Here is a 22,460-nt window from a genome sequence, read left to right on the forward strand (position 1 = left end):
AGCTTGGCAACAAGCAGTTTTACCTGCTGATCCATCTACCCCGGCCCTTAGTCCCAGTTCTTCTTAGAGGCCTTGGTTAAAAAATAATACAGACTGGCCAGACCAGGCATGGCAGTACACGCTTTTAGTCCCAGTATTCTCCCCCACAACCCACAACCCCCACCCCCAGAAGGTTTTTCTGTGTAGCCTTGGTTGTCCTGGAACTCACGCTGTAGAGCAGGCTGGCCTCAAACACAAAGATCCACCTGCCCCTGCCTCCTGAGTGCTGAGTGTGCCACCTCCTCCACCTCCGCTGCCACCAGCACCAGCACCAAAGCTAGCCAAAGCCAACCAGCCAATTCCAGGGAGGCAGATCCCAGGTGGATCTCTGTAAGTTACAGGAAAGTCATGGATACATAATAAAGAACCCCAGTCTTGAAAGAAAGAAAAACAGAAAGAAAGAAAGATAGAAAGAAAGAAAGAAAGAAAGAAAGAAAGAAAAAGAAAAAACCGATATCCTCTGTAACCTACCAATTCTAGACAACAAGCATACATAAGAATGCCTATATTGCCAGGTGGCTGTATCGTTTAAGTGGGATAATGCCTTAACTGTATCTATCTATTGTAATACACAATGTATGTAGCCATGTATGGTAAACTGTCTAATGGCCACCGAGCACTTTTTATGTGACACTACCATTCCCAACCATTGATGGTGTCTGTCTCTACCTCCATCCATCTGGGCTGGCCTTGCTACCTGGTGAAACACAGGACACAGTCAAAGGGAAGACATGAGAGTTACAGAGCAGAAGTGGCTCTCACAGTGACTGTCAATATCTGCTCTTCATGATCCTGAATTGTTGCGCTGGCCACGAGGCCATGAGGAAGAAACTGAGGCTGGAAATTGCAGTTGGCAGCCACCACTCAAAAACAGTAACCAGCCGGGAGGTGGTGACACACACCTTTAACCCCAGCCCTTAGGAGGCAGAGGCAGGCAGATCACTGTGAGTTCAAGGCCGGCCTGGTCTATTAAATGAGTCCAGGACAGTCAAAGCTACACAGAGAAATCCTGACTCAAAAGACCAAAACCAGTAACTAGCCACATTAGCAGGCCATCTGGGATCTTCCAGCCCAGTGACCCTGAAGCTAATGTACCCACTTCCTCAGTCTGTACCCCACAGAGGAACTGTCTATCCAGCTCCCTATATATCAAGAAATAACGGTGTTTTAAGATGCTCAGTCAAGAACGGTGATCCCTGTGTGGTGGCACATGCCTGCCAACCTTGTAAGACTGGAAGGTGGGGGCAGGAGGATCATGAATACAAGGTCATCCCTGGCTACAGGGGGAGTCCAAGGCCAACAGAGGCTATCAGAGAGCCCTTCTCAAAACAAAATAAAAGAGAGCTTGACAAAGAAAGGAAGGAAGGAAAGAAGGAAGAGCAAGCCAGGCAAAGGTGGTGCACACCTTTAATCCCAGCACTTGGGAGGCAGAGGCAGGCGGATCTCTGAGTTCAAGGCCAGCCTGGTCTACAGAGTGATTTCCAGGACAGCAAAGGCTACACAGAGAAACCCTGTCTCAGAGGGAAACAAAAATTGAGCTTGACTGGGCATAGTGTCAAGTGCCTTTAATCCCAGTACTGGGGATGCAGAAGCCATCCTAGCGTACATAGTTTGTTCCAGGCTATCCAAGGCTACACAGAGAGATCTTGTCTTTTTTTTTTTTAAGATTTATTTATTTATTGTTTACAGTGTTCTGCCTGGAGGTCAGAAGAGGGAACGAGATCTCATTACAGATGTTGTGAGTCACTAAGTGGTTGCTGGGAATTGAACTCAGGACCTATAGAAGAACAGACAGTACTCTTAACCTCTGAGCTGTCTCTCCAGCCCTGAGTGATCTTGTCTTCAAAAAAACTAAATATATACAAAACAGTAATTCATACCATAAGCCCTTTCCTAAGCAAGAAATGTCACACCTAACCTGTCTGTCAGCCCCAAACGATACAGCCTGACATTCTGAATCTAACGCCATAAGTACCCAAATCCTTCTTTTTCTCCTAGGACTAAAAGCTCTGAAGCTCATCTCCGTTTATGATCTGATTTGAATTTCACTTCTTAAGGTGGCTTAAGAAGACACCTCACGGCACAGAAAACAATAGCATGAAGAGACAGCCTACAGAATGGAAGAACATCATTGCTAGCTATACTCCAATAGCAGATTCTAACAGAGTACATAAAGGACTCAGAAAGAAAACTCCACCCTATAAATGTGCAAGTGAATCAGACAATTCTCAAAGAAGTGCAAATGGCCAGTAAATATAGGGGGGACATGGTTAGTCATCAAGGAAATGCAAATGAAACCATGAGAGTCCATCTCAGCCCAGTCATAAGAGCCATCACCGTGAAAACAGTCAAAGGTAGTGAGGATATCAGTGATGCAGGAGGGAGGAACTAACACTGCCGAAGTGGAGCGAGGGGATGTAAATTAGTGAGGCCATTAAGAGAATCAATATGAAGGTTCCTTAGAAGCCTATAAATAGAACTGCCACCGGATCCAGCCATATGGCTCCTGGTGTGTGTGTGTGTGTGTGTGTGTGTGTGTGTGTGTGTGTGTGTGTGTGTGTGTGTGTATACACCCAAAGGAATCTAAGTCAGCACACCACAGAGATAACCTGCACGTCCATGTTTACTGTAGTGCCAATTCACAATATCCAAAATGGAACCAACTGAGGTGTCCATCAACAGATGAAGAAACAATGGTAGACAGTGGAGTTCTATTCGGCCAAGGCGGGGGGGGGGGGGGGGGGGGGTAAAAAAAAGACAAAAATATACCATCTACAGGAAATGGGTAGGACTCGAAACTGTCATGCTGTGTGAAGTCAGCCAGATTCAGAAAAACAAATCTTGCATGCTTTCTCATGTGGCATCTAACTGTTGTTGTTGTTGTTTTTAATGTGTAAAAGATAACAGCAGAAGGGGAGAGGGGGGAAGACTATTTGGGGGAAAGGAACTCATTTCAAAAGAAAAACAAAAGAGGGCAATATGTGAAAAAAATAGCAAGTATTACATATTTTATCAAGTGTGGAATCTACAACTTATAAACACATAAACGGTACTTCTACTTTAATTAACATGCAACATCGTTGGGTTTCACTTGGACATCTTCATACATGCATATCATTGTACTCTGCACACATTTACCTGCTAGTATCTTCTCTTTTCCTCTGACCGCTCTCCCCCCCCCCCACCCCCAGGCCTAGAAACAGGACTATTTGAGAAGGAAAAAATTTTTTAAAAAATAAAGCAAGACAGCCATGGACTTTACAGGCTCTTGGGTAGCCTTTGACTCTGCTACCCAAGGCCCATGAAAACTTTTGGAAGGACCTGGAGCGCAGCTTCTCAAGTCTCCTCCTATGAGAGACAACCTTCACCTAACGCCAGAGGGCTCCGCTATTAGCCAGTGAACCTGACACTTACCAACCTGACTCAGCATCCAGCGTGGAACCTGTCAGGAGGTCAAACACAGTGATGTTTTTGTTGTTGTCATCGTTGTTGTTTGAGACAGGGCCTTCTACACAGAGCTGAATGTCCTGGGACTCGCTATGTAGACCGGGCCGACCTTGAATGTACAGAGACCGGCCTGCTGTGAGATTAACACCCCACAGATGTGGTTTGGTTTGGTTTTAACCACTTCAGAGCCTAGTGAGTTAGCATGCAAGTCAGAGCTGATGTTTCATGAACATCGCCCGTTTCACTTCACTCAGCCTCAAGTTTAACTCACATTCGAAGCCATTAAACACAGCGAATCATGCAAAAGGAACTAAGCATGGCCTCTGGCCTCGGTCACGAAGGGCTGTCCCGAATGCCTGCCTTGATGTTGGAGGTTTGTGATTCCAGCTACCTGAGAGGCTGCAAAGGAGAATCCCAGGTGAGCCCTGCCTTGGCTACAGAGATCTGTTCTAGGGGGCTGTTAAGGAGACAGGTATTTGGTGACTGCACATGCCAGGATCCAGAAGGCTTCTGAGCAGTCGACTTCTGCAGCTTTATGAACTAGGATCAGGCTAATACACTCAAATCGTGTACTGTGTTCTTGTGAAGACACTGTCCAGGAAGAGTATCGCATTGCTGTTTATTTTGGTCATGTGTCCCTTTAGGTCCTGTTAAAAGTTATTTCTGGGTTAAGCCCATGAACTTATACCTCACCCTACTGACCTTTTACTGAGTGCCCCTGGCTAGCACCGAAGAACTTGATCCGAAATGACATCAGAAAGTCAAGCCACTAAGTTTTACTGTATGAAGCACAGATGATCCGTGTGCTCACCAAGCCCCTGCAGATAGATACAGTGTTGCTTTGATTGAAAGTTCAAAAGACTGGAAAGAAAGAAAGAAAGAAAGAAAGAAAGAAAGAAAGAAAGAAAGAAAGAAAGAAAGAAAGAAAGAAGGAAATTTAGTTCAAAGCAGAAGCCGGGTGTGGTGGCACACGCCTTTAATCCCAGCACTCGGGAGGCAGAGGCAGGCAGATCTCTGTGAGTTCGAGGCCAGCCTGGTCTACAGAGTGAATCCAGGACAGTCAAGGCTACACAGAGAAACCCTGTCTCAAATTTGTCTTGTGTAGGTATGTGTGAATGTGTATGCAGAAGCAGGAGCCGACATCTAGTGTCTTCCTCAGCCACTACTCCCCACTCCCTATTTTCAAAGACAGCATGGCTCACTGAAACAGGAGCTCAAGTGGCTGGCTAGGCTAGCAGGCCAGTAAAGCTCTGGGACCCTCGGAACCAGGAACACTCAGTGTTCTCTGCTCTCGTCTCCCTACCCAGGATCCTGAACTGGGTTACAGATTCAATTCTTCTTCTTGGCTACCGGAGTACTACAAACCAGAGTTTGTAGCAAGAAGAAAACAGGCAGCCTTATTCACGCTTCCATTGCTCTTATGTTTTGTTTTCCTTAGTCTATGCTGCTATAACATAATATATACATATGCTTTCAAGTTATCCCAAATCCCTTCTCCTCTTCCCAGCTCCATTGCTGTGACTGAACCGAGGGCTTTCTACATATTTCTACATATACTGCATATACCACTACATATACCACTGAGCTATGTTCCAATCCATCCATCCATCTATCCATCTACATCAGGGTCTGATCTAGCCCATACTGACCTCGAACTCCTTATATAGCAGAGACTGCTCTTGAATCCTGATTATCCTGCCTCAGCTTTCCAAGGGCTATGATTATGGGTATGGGTCACCACACCTTGTTTCCTTTTACCCACTTTTATGTTGAGATGGAGGCCTTACTACGTTGCCAGAGCTGGCCTCAGACTCCCAAGTACCTAAGATAATAGAACTGTACCACATCTGGGTGGGAAAACATTTATTATCTTGGCCAATACGGAGACATTATCAAGCCCTACAAATCCACAATGTCTTAAGGATGCGCTTCTGAGATGCAAATCTCGGAGCTGCCAGAATGCCGCCTCTGCCTTGGAGATGAGTCTTTCCTCTTGGCCTCCCACTCCAATCTTTATCTTGCCCCACAACACTCCGTTTTTCTACAAAATGTGTAAGACATCTTTTTGGTAATACACAGGCTTTCAAAAACATGAAAAGTGGACCTGGAGAGATGGCTTAGTTGGTGAAGAGCTTGCCTGTGCAGACATGAGGACCTGAGTTTGGATCGCCAGCCTCCCCCTGAGAGGTGGTTTCCCACCTGCAGAGACAGTTAAACCTAGGGGTTTTCCAGCCAGCTAGTCTACCGAAACACTGAAGTCCAGTTTCAGTGGGTGATGCTGTCTTTAAAACCAATGTGGAAAGAGCCAGGTGGGCGTGATAGAGCCCATGCCTTTAGGCCCAGCCTTAAGAAGCAGACAGAGCTCTGTGAGTTCCAGGCCAGCCTAGTCTATAAGAATGAGTTCTAGGACAGCCAGAGCTATGTAGTGAGACCCTGAAAACAAACAAACAAGGTTGAGAGTGACTAGTGAAGACATGAGTGTAGACTCTTGACTTACACACACACACACACACCACCACCACCACCACCACCACCACCCCTACACATATACACACAACAAATAAAAAAGGACAAAGGATATTGCTCAATATGAGCAAAACTGCAATGAATCCTTAAAACAGCATTAACAAATCACAAATCCAAGTGTGGTGCTGCACAACTGTAACCCCAGCACTAAGGAAGCAGGCACAGGGGGATCTCTGAGTTCTAGGCCAGCCTGGTCTACAAAGTGAGTTCCAGGACAGCCAGGGCTCTGTTACACAAAGAAATCCTATCTCAAAATAAATAAAAATAAATTAAAAAAAAAAAAGAAAAAGACCATTAACAAATTACAAATCTGGTTAAATGTATTTGTTTGTTTTTGTTTTTACAGACATGGTTTCTCTGTGTAACCTTGGCTGTCCTGGAACTTGTTCTGTAGACCAGGCTGGCCTCAAACTCAGAGATCTGCCTGCCTCTGTCTCCCAGAGTGTTGGGATTAGCAGCACGCACTACCATCACCAGGCTTGATTAAATTCTTAAGTGTCCCAATATTTCACATGTATTGGAGTAAGCACATTAATCAAAGTAAGACTAGTTTTTAAAACTATGTCCTACCCACCTAGTGGTGGCACAGTCAGGGTTACACAGAGAAACTATGTCTCAAGAAAAAACCCAAAAAACAAAACAAACAAGTAAACAAAACTCTGCACTCCTAAAATGCAACACTTCTGTCTAGGGGGCTTTTAAACTTAATTAAAAAAATTTTTTTTTAATTCATTAATTAAAATTCCTTCTTGCTCCCATTCCATTAAATAATCACATACCGAGACAGAAGCCATTTTCAACGCTTTCAAGATATGTTTTTCTTTTCCTTTGTAGTACTGGGGGCTTAAATGCAGAGCCTCACGGGGCTGTTTGCCCCTACTGCATTCATCCTCAGCCCCAAAAACATAGCTCTCGATGGATTTTTAAGTCTGCTTGGAGAAAACTAAATAAAATAAACTTGACCAACAAAGTTCCTCCTTCTCCCCCAAATAGAAAGATAAATTAAAGTCAATATAGGAAATTCATCAGCTAGGCATGGCGGCACACACCTTTAATCCCAGCACTTGGGAGGCAGAGGCAGCTGGATTGCTGTGAGTTCAAGGCCAGCCTGGTCTACAGAGTCCAGGACAGCCAAGATTACATAGAGAAACCCTGTCTCAGGAAAAACAAAACAAAAAAAACAACTCATCAGCACATAGTTGTCTCTAGAATCTGGTGCCCAAAATTTGGGCAGATACCCAAAGTTAGAGGATGTGAGATGTTGGCCAAATCAGGCCTGAATGCATTGGACAAACCCCAGACAGATGTAAAAGGGGGGGGGGGGGTGTTGAAGTTAACACCTGAGAAATATCACCTGTGGTAAGACAAGCACAGAAGGAGTCCAGATGTTTCAAAAAGAGCATCCAACTTGGTCAAATGTCAATGACAAAATCCAGCAGTCACTAAGCAACAGGCTCCGATACCCAGGTACTGCTTTCCAGCAGGCTTTATTTTACCTGGCAGTGGGAGTGTTGAGGTGTGAGGCGGTGGGAGAAAGATATTAACTGTTCTGAAAAAGAAAATGAAAAGGCCCAATAGTCTCTCCCTTTAGTCAACTCCAGGGCACACAGTAGAATTAGCTCCCTGACACTGGTTGAGGCAGAAACCTGATTTTGAGAGTGGATCATAAACTAGGCCTCGGAAGGAAGCCTTGATAGACTAGTTGTGTTATAAAAGAGACCGAGAACACTGTGCCAATTCTTGGGGAGGCGAGCAGCCAAGTCCCTGCTGAGTTTGACCAGCAAGTGAGGCTTGGAAACAACGCAGCCCCCTGAGCTGTGCTCAGAACCCTCTCAAATGCGGGAAATATGAGCCCCTCCGCGCCCCACAGAAGTGGAGGTGGCCTAAATCATCAGTTACTTTGTTCTGGGCCATTCCTTTTCCCCACTTACGCTACAGAGAGAAAGCTACTGCTCCAAAGACATCTACTTTGAAATCCAAATGCCACTTCCTTCCCACACTTCTTCCTCCTCGTCCTTCAGAAGCAACTGCTTGGCTTTGCACTGGATGAACAGGTGGGGAGTCCCCGTTCGCATCTGTCCCATGCAGCTGCCTTTTGTCTATATGAGTCTCCTACCAGACGAGGTCCCACGCCCCCTTCTGCCCCCACTGACAGACCCACATAGCTCTCAGGCACCTCCTCCGGGAGCCCCAGCTCTCCCAACCCTTTACCTGGCCCCAACCATGTCCACCCACCTCCACGAAACCTGGGGTTCCACTGATGGAACAAAGAGCGGACTGGAGGTTAGGAGTTTCTAAAAGCGCCAACTTGAAATAGAACAAGAATAGGAACTGAGCCGGGCGTGGTGGCGCACACCCGTAATCCCAGCACTCGGTAAGCAGAGACAGAAGTGGATCACTGTGAGTTCGAGGCCAGCCTGGTCTAGAAAGCGAGACCAGGACAGCCAAGATAACACAGAAAAAGCCTGTCTCAGAAAACAAACAAAAAAACAAACAAAAAAAAAAAAAACCCAAGCAAACAAAAAAAGAATAGAAACTTGTTTCAGACACTCATACACTTACGTTCTGGGTCTCAAAAGTAAAAATGCACTTTCTGACATCCTAGCACAGTGATGTTTGGATCACAGCTTCAGATGGGCCTAGGATGTTGGTCCCACTGTTCAGCAGCTCCTTTCTCCTGTGGGGTTCAAGCTCTGAGCAGACTGCAGCTATCTTCCGGGGCTATTTTCAAGAACACTGGCCTTCTACACGGCTTCGCAAGCTCCTCATACATCCACAGGATTACCTCTTCCTAAATACGCCCGTGTCATCTGAGCAAAGAAACCCATTTTCTATTTCTGTTTTATCTTGGCTTATCCAGTCTGGGATCTGCTGGGATCTCCAAAGCTTTCCAAGGAACAACAGGCCTCAGAGCAGCAGGGCTCCATTTCTCAGCGTGCCACCATTCATCCTTAAGAGAAAAACACTGCCAAAATACTTTAAGCTTCCTTACGAAATTACCTCACTTTCCTGATGTGATGTGTTCTTCATACAAATAGGGCTGTGGTCAGTGTCAGGTGAATACGGCTGTCCCTACCACCTAGTTCTAGTCCGTCTGCCAACCCAGGGGCAGATGGGAGGTCTTCCTCTCTTTTTCCCCCCACGACGCAAGCAAGTGGAAGTAGGGAAGGCACCAGGAAACAGTCTGCACTTGGTGGGATCCCTCCCTTGCTCAAAGACAATGGCTGGCACAAGCTATCCGACATAACTCTACCCTCAAGCTATTCCCCTTAGACACATGCCCACCACTCTAAGTAGTTTGCTAGCTTCGTCAAAAGGAAAAAAAAAAAAAGTCTTTCGAATGTCAGTGCAGACTGCCAGGCTAGCCCTTCTCAGAGACACTAAAGCTCACATGAGTCTTTAATCTGTAAGGCAGAGAATAGTAACTTGGGAGCAGGGTGGAGAGAGCTTTGAGGTCTGATTTTTTTTTTTTTTTTAATGAACTAAAGTGTGTGGTGTCCTCTAATGAATGGGGCTTTGAGAAGAGCACAGGCATGCCAGGCCTCCTCTAGAGCATCAAGGGAGGGTCGTGAGCAGGCCTGATGACTAGAACACAGCTGCCTTTGATGGTGAGGGACAATAAATACTCAAAGAGTGACAGGTCAACCTCAAGACTACTCCACTCCCTCTTTGTGCCCCAGCCCCTTTCCTGTTCCCCTTCAGAAAGGCAGGCTCTTCGCCCCAATAGCGACTTTAGTCAGGGAAAGGTGGCCACCCCTTCTTGTTGGGGGTACTTCTTCCTTCCCACTCCTTTGCAGAGAGTGTTCTCACCTGGCTTGGCACAGAGGGACTTCATCTAGCTTTAGCACAGTAGGACAGTCACAGCTCAGCGCTCACCTCACAGGGCGTCTCTGTCTACTCCGATGGAACGTCTCCAATGGAGAGAGTTCAGCCAAGGATGCAAGGACAGGCCAACTCTTGCATCTTTACTCCGTGGGCCTGTTCAGAAAACCCTTAGCACATGTCCACCTTCTCTGCTGACTGATGTTTCAAAACCTCTGACAACTGCCATCCCTTGTCCCTTCCAAGTGACTATAGGCCTTCAGTGGCAAGAGCTAGAATTCTTTTAACCCAAGTGATGAAAGCTTTTACTGAAGGAACAGATACACAAAGCTAATAATAATGACTAAGCAACTGGGTCAAAGGCATCCAGCCCAGACAGATAAAATCCATGAAAGATGACACAGTAAAGAGGCAAACACTGGGCAGAGGCAGTGTGGTTAAAGAGAAGGAGTTGCAGAGAGGGGAGAAAAAGAAGCGCCTTCAAAATAAATTCTCTTCGATCACATGGAGAGGGGGAAGCTCTGCCCGCCAAGTTTCCTGCCATTATGGGTACACATTTCTAGTCTAGTTTCAGTCATACAACTTAAGAAAAATGAAAACAAAGAGAATGGGTCTTTAACCTGATAAGAGCATTTTAAATGAGAAGCGAAATTCCCGGATTTATTGCCTTAGGAACTACTTATAAAGGTAAAGGAACTACTTACTAATGTCTCACTCTGCACTTCATGTTTATACAGAAGCATTACACGTTAAAACATCCCAACCACAGATCTTTTTTTCCTCCAATGACCTGACTACGTAAAGGTTTCATTAAACAAAATGACAGACTGGTCTACTTTAAACATTAATTCCCACCATCCACACAAACTCTTCCACATTGTCTCCAAACTGATATCTGAATTCATTTAAACATCAAAGGTCACTTTTTAATATTTTGCAATCTCACATACCCACTGACCCGAAAATGCTTACAATTGAAAAAACAAAACAACAACAACAACAAAAAAAAAAAAACACAGGCCAACAAGTGATCCTTAAATGAACTTCAACAACTCAAAACTACGTTCACAGAGGCTACTCAATCGTCTTGAAGAGGTGGGAAAATAAACACGGGCATAAGAGACCCCATATTTCCTGCCACAGTAAACGAAGGCACTTAGTTTAATCAACTTGCCAGGGGTCAGAAGACCCCTAGAAAAAGAAACCAATTATGTATCCACTGGACTTCAGCATTCAGGTGGCTAAAAATGGGACCCACTTGAGAGCAGCGGGGGGGGGGGGGTGGTAAATAAAAGCTACTTGTTTTTAGACAGAGGATAGGGAGCCAGGGGGATGCCACTTGATGCGCCCAGACAGTGAGCCGGTCTCCAGCAAGAAAGCAGCGTCCCCTGCAGGCCCAGAGGCTGCACCCACCAACTTTGGGCTCAGACCCCCTTCAGCGCTGCTCACCAAGCAGGAAAGCCAGGACCGGACCCAGCAGCCTCGGAGAACCGAGGGGACTCGGGCGGCGCGGGGGCCGCGGGCCCGGGACACCATCTGCTCCAAGCCAGGCGGCGCGGGGCTGGCGGCAGGAAGGATGCTACGCCGCCGCACACCTGCGGGAGCCTCCCGCGCGCTCCCACCCGCCTCGGGCGCCCAAGCTCGGCCACGCTAGGCCGATGCGACGCGGAGCCTTGCCGGAGGCTGCGCTGGGCGAGGCCGCCCTCCTCCCAGATCCCGTCCAAACGGCGTCACCTGTGCCAGGTCCCGGGACGACTCGCGCGGGCGGCGGCTGCGCGGGACCGGGAGAGCGCAGCGGAGCTCACAGGCGCCTGGTCATCCGGCCCGGCCCTCGGGCTGCGCCGGCCGGAGCCACGCGCGAGATGCTCGCGGGAGCCGGGGAAGCCTGGAGGAGCTGTCGCCGAGGCTCGCGCCGCCGCCGCGCCCGCCCGGACTGCGGGCTCGGGTTACCGCAGAGCGGCTCCTTAAAGGGGCCGCGGCTGCTCGGACTCGGCAGACACTCGCCGCGGCTCCAACCCCAGGCCAGAGTGGGCGGGGCCCGGAGGCCGCGCGTGGGGTCCACCTCCCAGCGCTGGAACTCAAAGCTAGGCAGGGGCTGGGAGCCGCGAGCTTCGCCAGTGGACTGCGAGGGAACCCTGAGAGCTCACAGCTAGCCCCGGGAGCAGTGTGCGCTTCGCGGGCTTTCCCAGCAAGTCACAGACCTCAATAAACCGGGAGAAGTATGTGAGTCCGCCTCCGCGGCGGTCAGCACCCTGGCTCTCCACGCAACCAAAAGCTTTTTCAGTGGTGAATTATGCTTTACATGCCCAAATGCGGTAAAAATGACCCGCATGGTTTGCTTATCGGGAAGGCGATGAAAAGGCAACCGCTGGTTTTATTTATTTATTTTGTCTTTTTCTGCCACGTATGCCAAGGCCAAAGTCGAGCCTCCGCCCCCTTCTCGTTTGAGGCTGCAGGTGCATGCCAAACCGGGTAGGAGGCACATGTATGGAAGAGGCGTGAAGTCTCAGCCGACTCTTCTCAAACCCCTGGAGAACACCTTCAAGGATTGCAGTGTAGCTCCTGCCTAGGATGCCCAAGGCCCTGCATTCGATTTCCAAGTAACAAAGATGGATACACTAGCAATCCATCTGTGTCTGGGACTCCTCTGCGGTCAGAGTGTTTAAACCGGACAGGACTGGATTTGTTTGCTTGTTTGTTTTTAATACTGGCTGAGTATCCTAAATTGCTAAGTCTATAAAACTATGGTGTTGACCTGCTCTATTAACCAGATAGAATTAATTGCCTGGAATAAAACAAAATAATGCAGAAATACACATAAACTGTAGAATTTGCAAAAAAATAAAATAAAAGCAGTCACACGTCCTAGTTTTGCAAAGAGGCAAATTGTAAATGAATTGAGTCTTTGAGAATTTCACTATTAATGATATACGGCAGTTGTTTGTGAAAAATACCTACCAATAAGGCTTACATATTTGATCTAATATGTACACAGAGATACATCGACTGCCAGTTTAGGCCGGAAAATGTACACACACTATCTCATACCACATCTGTATTTATATTCAACAACAACAACAAAAAAAAGCAATAGAACTGACATCCAAGTTTTTAGAACCTGGATTTTTATTTATTTATTTATTTTAGAGCAGAGCTGTCCTCAGCTAACTGACCTCACAAAAGCTCACTTCTTCGTCTCTGTAAATGGAACCATTCAGTTATTTCTGAAAGCCCCCAGTCTTGGCAAAGCCACAGAGAAAACTTCTATTGGGCTACATGGTCAGAAACATAATCAGGAAGCCCATGCAGAATATTCCTCTCATTCTGCTCAGGAGTCTCAGAGCATTCCAGGGCAGCAGTGCTATGGCCACACCTGTTTCCCCACGGGTAGTTCGTGCATAGCCCTTGACTGCTCTGCTTTGCTCCATAACTATCCCATACACTCATCTAGCCATCTCATACCTCTGTGGGCATGTGATGGTTATATGCAGGTATCTATAGGGACAGTTCAGATAGGACAAACTTCACAGTGAGATCTCAGGGCTCTGTCATCGATAGGCACTATGCTAGCTTATCTCTGTTGGCTGCCTGGTTGCCCTGTTCTCGCCTGGTAAACGCACCATCGGTTGCCTTTGACATCTGTAATTCCCTAACTCCCAACAGTAATAACCAAACAAGCCAAGCAACCCTACAGAAATACACTGAACTCGATGTCCCACTGTTCCTTCATAGTAAGCCTCTAGGGAATGCATCAACAAACTACAAGACTGTATTGAGATTCCACAGAACGTAGTTAGCGACTATACCAAGGACAAGGACTAAGCTCTGAAAAGAGTTCAGAAAAATACTAGTTGAATCTCAAAACTTATCTTTCTCACCCTCTCCCCCCCCCCCCCCCCCACACACACACATTTTGAAACAGTCTCAGCTAGCCCGGGCTGTCATCTAATTAATGCAAGATTCACCATAATACACACACAGCTTGAAACTTTTTTTTTTTTTTTTTTTGGTTTTTTTGAGACTGGGTTTCCACCGAGCATGGCAGTGCACGCCTTTAATCCCAACACTTGGGAGGCAGAGGTAGGAGGATCGATGTGAGTTTGAGGCCAGCCTGGTCTGCAAAGCAAGTCTAGGACAGCCAAGGCTACACAGAGAAACCCTGTCTCAAGGTTGGGGGAGGGCAGGGCTGGCTTCAACTCACAGAGATCCATCTGCCTCTGCCTCCCAAGTGCTGGGATTAAAGGCCTCCACCATGCACCACCACCTCCTGATGAATGTTATTTAAAAAAAAAAAATTTTTTTTTTTCAAGAACACTGCCTGCTCTTCCAGAGGTCCTGAGTTCAATTCCCAGTAACCATATGGTGGCTCACAACCATCTATAGTGAGATCTGGTGCCCTCTTCCAGCCTGCAGGCATACATGCAGGCAGAACATTGTGTACATAATAAATAAAATAAATCTTTAAAAAAAATAACAAGGTAGCTCATGAGTATTTGCGTCAGTTCTCTTCTTGCTGTTAGAGCGATGGAGCCTAGGTGATAGATACCACACATTCTGATGGGAAAATTTTAGCTGGATCTGGGAATATGGCTCAGAGGTAAAGCCCTTGCCTGGGATGTGCAAGGCTCTGAATTCCTCTACAGCGCAGGAGTGGGAGGGAGGAAGCTAAAGATGGGAGAAATGGGGGGGAGGGGGGGCAGGGGGGGGGTTCAGTTATTGACAACGATGAACAACCAGTCTAAGATTTTCAGTGTATCAAGAATTTTGCTGCCAGATGTTATGAGCATTTAAAAGTACTTTCAACTGTGTATTAGGAAGTCATTTGAAGATATTTAGAAATGTTATCCCTGTGGGGGTGACATTCTGGATACCTTTTGAGTTCTTTTTGCTTACATTATGTGTTTTTCTCCATGGATATAGATATATATCCATATATATATATACATATATATGAAATTCTTAAATGGTTCTTATAGTGCCAAATAAAAGCCATGGCCTGCCTCCTCCTCACCTATCTTCAGTCACACTCTTCAAAGCCTGCAATATGTTCCCTATTTTCTAATACTATTCTTATACTGTTTCTTGATTTTCAACTCTTAGGCATTATTGACTGACGTCCTGCCACAGTATTTGAGGATCTAGCTCTTTCCCACAACACCCTTGCCACCAAGTCCCCCAACATCGGCCCTGCCCTTGCACCCAAATTAGCCTCATCACAATCAATAAACAGTAATTAGGGCTTGCATCATCCTGACGAGGTGAACAGGGTGCATTGTCAAGTCAAGTAGCATTCATAATAACTTTTTTCCTTGAATGTTTGCCCCCTGGTGTTAATAACTGGTCTTGCCTTTTTTTTTTTCTTTCTTTTTCTTTTTAGAACATGTATCTAACCTAAATGCTATCCAACTTTTTAAAGGTAGCGATCAAATGTCTATATCAGTAATACCTTCTAACACCCAAACATGTCATTTTGACTCATTTTGGTGAAGTGCTGACTTGGCACCTTCTTGGGGGAGATAGGGTGGGGAGGGGTAATATCTTTTTCCTGTTGTCCTAGTGGGGCTGAAGCAGCTGATGCCTCCACAGTTCCTTAACCTCTCTGTCTTCTTTTGCTTCCTAGACTTTCCCATTATACTTGAAAGTCTGAAACTTTCCAATAATGTAATCTAAAATTAGTCCTTTTTTATTTTTATTCTATTTTATTTATTTATTTATTTATTTATTTATTTATTTATTTATTGTGGGACTCTGATGGATACGGTTAAAATCTGACTTCTCCAGATAGCCGTTTCTCACTCCGGTCTATGAAGATGGACTTCCTTTTCTTAGCGGGGGTGGGGGGGTAGGGGGCGGTGTGTTGGGGGTGGGAGGGGAGGTTCTCTCTCCACCTGATCTGGTAACCTCACCACCACCACCACCACCACCAATCTTGTGAGGAGAGTCACATAGCCCTCAGGGAAGATCACAGACCTGACCCTTTCCTGATAAGGAACTTCAACAAGCACAGGGAAGTCCTGGAAGCACCCCGCCCTACGCTGAGATCCTAGCCTCCAGCAAACGACCTTTAATTGTACCTAGAAGTCATCCCCTCACACGGGATAATTAAGTACTGTTTTCTCCTTCTTGTGATAGGGCCCCATGTTATTGACTGTAAATGAGGCATTGTACCACTGTATGTAGGTTAAGTATCCTGGCATCCTTAGCCCTGTCGAATAAGACACAGTTACCCTCAAAATCCCTCCCCACTCTCCAAAGTTTATAAATAAAGCTTGGATGGCTTGCTAGGGGTGCCTGCTTGTGCTCTCTCCCTCACCGTTCCTCTTCCATGACCATCATTCCATTTATTCTGGGGGAAACCGTGGCTGGATGCCCAGTGGTCAGGCAGCAATGGCAGAACTGCCTTTGCAGCCTCTGGGTCCTGTTCCACCGCTGCCACTAGCTCGGTCCTGAGCCCGGGCCCGGGACCCCATGAAGCACCATCCAGCCTGCTGCGTCTCACCGGACCCGCCTGCTGACAGGTTTCATCTGCCTGCTTCCTCTACCGTACTTAGCACAGCAACTCAAGCAAAGAGCAATGACACTTGGTATCATCACGGGCTTGTCGGGTTCCTGAGTCTCCACTGCAGTCTCATTCCAAAAAAACAGCTAAGCAGTGACACCCCCGTGGAAATCTCACTTTCCACTTCCCCTGAGAGGCTGGGAACCTAGCCCAGCACCCAGGCTATGGGCCTCACCCTAAAGCAGTCTATCTACCTCTAAGGGAGAAGCTGGCCCTTGGGACCTTTGATCCCAAGGACCATGCATTCTCATCTGGAGGCAAGCAGTGCTTGGACCAGGCTGTAAGACGTGGGACCCAGGCTACCCTGCCTACGGACGACGCTGAACTACAATTTATTTATTTATTTATTTATTTATTTATTTATTTATTTTGGCTTTTTTGAGACAGGGTTTCTCTGTGTAACCCTGGCTGTCCTGGACTTGATTTGTAGATCAGGCTGGCCTCAAACTCACAGAGCTCTGCCTGCCTCTGCCTCCCTGAGTGCTAGGATTACAGGCATCGACCACTGTGCCCGACGAGTCTTTTTTGTTTAATTGATTATGTTGAACACTGGAGGACTTTTTCATCTTATCTACAACTTTTTTTTTCTTTTATATCTTTGCAATTTCCTCCTCCCTTCTCCTCCTAGCTTCCTCCTCCTCCTCGTCTTTCTTTTTGGTGAATTCTGGGTACTAAGGTATTAGCATGTCTATTTTATTCTCTAAATGTATTGCTCTTTCATCTGTTTCTGGCCAAGCACTCATTTAAAAAACTGGAGGTGGTGGCACATCTCCACCTCAGGATCAGGCAAGGCAGGAGGATCCCAGAGGTTCACTGGGATCTATTTTAGCCAAAATGGCAAGCTCTTGCTTCAATAAGAGATGCTGCCGCAAAAAAGCTGACCTCTCCACCTCCACCCCCACCCCCGCCTTCCCCCATCCCCTGGCGCCCCAGGAAGTACCTACGAGCCTGTGTCTCACTGGTCCTGCCTTCCAGTGGCTTCCATCCCACCTACTTCCTCTGCCGTGCTTAGCACAGTAACTCAAACAAGGAGCCGTAACACTTGGCGTCAAAGAACAGTGGAGGAAAGACACTGAGCTTGACCTTACCTCTGGTTCCACACACATGTCCACAGGTGAACATACCTACACACAGAGATAGCATGCATATATATATGCACACGAACACAAAGTAATCGACCGATCCACCTTTAGCTCTTACACCTCAGTTAGCTCTTGCTGCAATCCCTGAGCCCTTGGGCTTCTCATACTCACGCTTGGATGACTCCTCGGAAGCCAGAACACTCAGGCTTTCCTGCTTTGATACTGAGCTCTGCGTTTTGCAACTAACCTTTAACTCAGTTCATTTCCTCCTGAAGCCGGTGACAGGTGATCATCTCACCAAGTGCTAACTTTATCTCACTTTTACCTTAATCTCTCTTTGCTGTCTCCCCACCCTCCCAAAAAACATCTGATATCAGCTCCACCGTACAATAGCGGTTGAAAACTCCCTTGAGCTCCAGACCTGCATTCCTGGCATACTGCTATGTTTTCCCACATCGCTGTGTTAGAGCATCTATTACGTTGTCTCTCTTCTCCATACTCTGTCTCTGTGTTCTTCTATCCAGATAGTAACCAGGGCCTGACATTGCTTAACTTCCAGGATCAGATGAGACGGGGTGCATTTGGGGCGGCATGGTGGCAAACCATACTCTTCTCTCTCTCTCTCTCTCTCTCTCTCTCTCTCTCTCTCTCTCTCTCTCTGCTTTGGAATTATCCTGCCTCTTGTTATCTAACTCAAAAAACGTTAGGATTTGGGGGTCAGTGAGAGAGAGGGGGGGGAGACTGCTGAGTGAGTAAAGACCCTTGCTGCTAACCCTGACAACCTAAGTTCCATCCCTGGGACCCACTTGGTAAAAGGAGAGCACTGACTTCTGCAAATCATCCTCTGACGAATATGTGTTCTCAAATTCACTGTTGAGTTGGCGAAGACCTTGAACGTCTGGTCCACCTCCCTCCACATAAGAAGTGCTGGGATTACAGCATATGCCACTATACCTCCTTTATACAGTGCTGGGGACTGAACTCAGGGCTGCCTTGCCTATCAGATCAATGCAGTGCTCAGATCAATATGTGCTCAGACCTACCCTCTACCACCATTGCCTTCATGGTCACTTCAGTTCTCAGCTCAGCCCATCCAAACCCAACTACAAGTCATTTCAATAAACCTCTTTTCTCATTTGTCTCCATAGCTTCCCTGTGCTCTTTCAAGAGTTTTCACAAGTTTACAAATTGTTTCACACACGTACTTTATTTTTCTTACTAGGAAACCAGTCTTCTGGAGATAGGTGCTGAAAACTACGTTTTTCAAACCATCTGTAACAAAATAATGAAAATCTTGTGTTGGAGGTTGGTCTGGTGTGTTTTGATGTGAGTTACTGCTTGCTGTCTCTGTGACCCACCCGTGTGCCCAGGCCATTACACCTGGGCAGGGCAAATAGGATAGGCGTGGCTAAGGTCCCCAGGCTTGGCTAAGGTCCCCAGGCTTGGGCAGACTGAGAGAATCTTGGGAGGAAGAGAGACCAGGGGAGAGGAGAGGAAGAAGGAAGGCCTCCATGGGTTAGGTGGAGGAGCAGCACATGGCCTGTGTGGATGGAGGATTTGGCCCAGATGAAGAACATTAGCAAATATTTGGGATTATGGATGGGAGGTAGCTTGATGGAAATAATTAGAACCAGATAACTATGGGAAGTAGTTTAGAGGTTTAATATCTGCCCTGCCCCAGGTTAACTAAGGTTATTTTGAAATATAACAGGTGTCTGTGTCTTGATTGATTGCTAACAGGTTAGAAAATACTGTCTTAATAATTATAGGCTGATAATAAACATTATTAGGTCTTGCTGGTCAAATAACCGCAGCAATCTTGTGAAAATAAATACATATAAATCATACATACATAGCTGATTAGGGCTGGCAATGTGGCTCAGCAAGTGTGGGTGCTTCCGGGGTAACATTGTGTGACTCAGTCTCAAAAGAAAAAGTGAAAAGAGAGCTGGAGACATAGTTCTGCAGTAGAACACTTGTCCAGCATGTGTGAGGCCTTAGGCTCAATTCCCATTACTGCGAAAGAAAAATGAAAGTGTAAAGCAAACTAGACTCAGTAAACAACGCCAAACCAAACCAATACTATTGGGCATACTATCACTCATTATAAGACCTGTGAGGTTCATTTCTGTCCATTCATGAGTATATCTGTTGAGCCCATCAGCCATATGTGTTAAATACCAATTTATACTAGGTTGAGGTTGATAAACAATCATCCCTGTACTCAGAGTTCCCGCTAGCAGAAGAGATGAGAATTTAGAGAAAATGGACAACCATGGATTCAGTGTATAAAATATTTACAGAAAAAGAGGCTGGAGAGATGGCTCAGTGAATAAGACACAAGCATGAAGACCAGAACGCATATAAATGTAGAGATGGGTACAGGGCACTTCTCTGGAGGTGGAGAAAAGGAACTCCCAGAGCAAGCTGGCTAGTTAGAACTAGTTATATCAGCAAGCTCTAAGTGCAAGTCAGAGCTTTTAACTCAGTGAATAAGGTTTAGAATGACTGAGAACTACTCCCGACATCAACTTCAGGACCATGGGCACCCACCCCTGCATGCGTGAGGACCCCACACACATCCAAAAAATAAGGGGGGAAAATGGCAAAACAGTTTGTGTTGAACATAAAAGGATGACCAGAGCATCACTAAGGAAGTACAGTGTTCTCAAAATTACAGTGCTAGAATAATGTATGTGAGTCTTATTTAATTGCACAGGAGCTGAATAATGACTGTTTGTTCTGAGTATTGCAATGTGTCAAGCAGCACTAAAGCATATTACCCTATTTTATAAATAAAAAGGTTTTTTTAATCATGTGGCTTACAGAAGCCAAGCTACTTTTCCAGAGATCAAGCAGAGGGTGGGAAAGGCCCCAATCTTTCAAATAGCCATTTCTCAATAAGAGAACCAAAATACAGAGTGGTTAGATCTCACAGGAGGGACCGGTTGGGGCTTGGATTTTTAGCCCACAGCCCAGGCAGATGTAAAGGAAGAAGTCTCCAGAAAGAAAAGGAACATGTAAATCCATAGAAGCATAGAGGGCACGGTCTGTCCCCAAGAACTCCCAGAACTAGGAATATTCAACACACACTTAAAGAAATATCAACAGAAGCCAAGGCCACTAAGGCCACGAGAGATTATGAAACTACGCCTTGCCGAATTATGTAGACTCTGCTTGGGAGATAAGACAGTGGAGTATTTAAACAACAGAATAAGGAGATGAAAGAGTGAGAAAGAAGAGGGAGGCCAAGCAGCTATGAGGCAGCATGGGCTTGCTTACGTCACTGACAGGAAGGATGTTATAGTCAGACAAATTGACATGGTCATGACCTTGGGAAAGAGAACCCTTCGAGCCACAGTCTCCTCATCTATTATAGTATCACAGTATTATAGGGGCTGAAGAACTTAGGTTAGTGTCTGATGCTGTATTTTAGATCTGGTAGGCACTCACTAAATGAGAAGGTTCTGCCAACTTGTTTATTGCTATTATTGTTGTGATATAAATATGTTGAGACCAAGCCTTGGTCTTCTTAAAGGAAGGATTTCTTTTTTTTTTTTTTTTTTTTTTTTACACCTTGCCACTCCAGCTCAGTTGCCTACACCGTGTGATAGATATACCTGCATACAAGCTTGTTTTATTTGTTTATTTAATTTGTTCACTTTACATCCTGATTGTAGCCCCCGCCCAATCCCACCCTGCCTCCCTCATACCCTCTTCCTCCTTCCCCTTGTCCTCAGAAAGGGGAGCCCTCCTCCCCTAACAGCTGACCTCAGCCTATCAAGTCTCATCTGTACTACCTGTATCCTCCTCTGTGGCACAGCAAAGGCGCCCCAGAGTCCATGTCAGAAGTAGTCTATACCCCCCGTATTATTTGGCCCACATGGAGACTGTGCCGCCTGTCTACTACATCTGAGCAGAGCGTCTAGGTCCACATCATACATGGTCCTTGGTTGGTGCACCAGTCTTGTATTGTAGTGTAGTTATCCTGTATTATGTGGCTAATATCCGCTTCTGAGTGAGTATATATCATTCGTGTTTTTCTGGGTCTGTGTGACGTCACTCAGCATGATCTTTTCTAGTTCCATCCATTTGTCTGCAAATTTCGAGATAAAGAGGGACATATTAAACACGCTTACTGGCAGTGTTTTACTTGGGTTGTTCAAAAACCAAACCAGTGCTATATTTGACTTGTCCAGACGCTGTAAGTCTATCTGTATCCAACAGCAAAGTTTCAGAAGCACAGAGCAGATATTAGGAATGTCATGTTAAAGGTTCAGTCATTAAATACATCTTGTAACCTACTGTGTGTCTCACATTGTACATACCTGAGTGTACACACACACACACACACACACACACACACACACACACACACACACACACAAGATCTTTTTTACAAGGTGTCTACAGTTTAATTCATTTGGTTGTTTCTGTCCCGATGATTCCTACCTTTTCTTATTTAAACAGGGTCTCACTGTGCTGCTCCCCCTAGAACTCACTGTGTAGATGTGTTTGGCCTGCATTTCGAAAGTGATGAGATTAAAGACATGAGCCATCATGCTTGGCCCCTGGCCGCCTCTCTCATTTATAACACACTCTTATCCCTCAGTTGTTTACATTACAACTGTGACCTTGGTTCCTTTACTCTCATCTTGTAGGAATGGAGTCCCCCAACATAAAGCTAAGATCAGATGTCTGGAAAGCTAACAGAGTATTTTAAAATTTGTACTAGACTTGTGTGACGAATTCCTCTGATCTTTCTTTACCAAGTCCTCCAGGCCCTTTCCCAAAGCTAGGCTGCTATTATTATTTTCCCCTAAGTTACATGAACAGCACCTAAAATCCACAAATATTCTTTTTTTTTTTATTATGTATACAGTGCTCTGCCTGCCAGTTCAACTGCAGGCCAGAAGAGGGCACCAGATCTCATTATAGATGGCTGTGAGCCACCATGTGGTTGCTGGGAATTGAACTCAGGACCT

The 22,460-nt window shown here is 46.0% G+C and overlaps 1 protein-coding gene across 8 annotated transcripts in view; it reads right to left on the reverse strand.

Annotated features, from left to right (window-relative positions):
- Positions 1-22,460, reverse strand: part of LOC311582674 (TLC domain-containing protein 4-like) — a 74,479-nt gene that overhangs the window by 40,664 nt on the left and 11,355 nt on the right. The window contains exon 1 of one of the 8 annotated variants that reach the window (XM_084755901.1): positions 17,723-17,763. The exons of 1 other annotated variant lie outside the window; for it this stretch is intronic. Coding sequence is in view for 1 of the 7 variants with exons in the window: in XM_084755896.1 (XP_084612022.1) it covers positions 11,284-11,370 (87 nt within the window). In the remaining 6 variants the exon portion in view is untranslated. 6 more of the 8 variants (XM_084755898.1, XM_084755900.1, XM_084755903.1 and 3 more) reach the window with 6 other exon arrangements.

This window comes from Acomys minous, assembly GCF_964271855.1.
Source record: "Acomys minous genome assembly, chromosome: 14".
In the NCBI taxonomy this organism is placed as follows: domain Eukaryota; kingdom Metazoa; phylum Chordata; class Mammalia; order Rodentia; family Muridae; genus Acomys; species Acomys minous.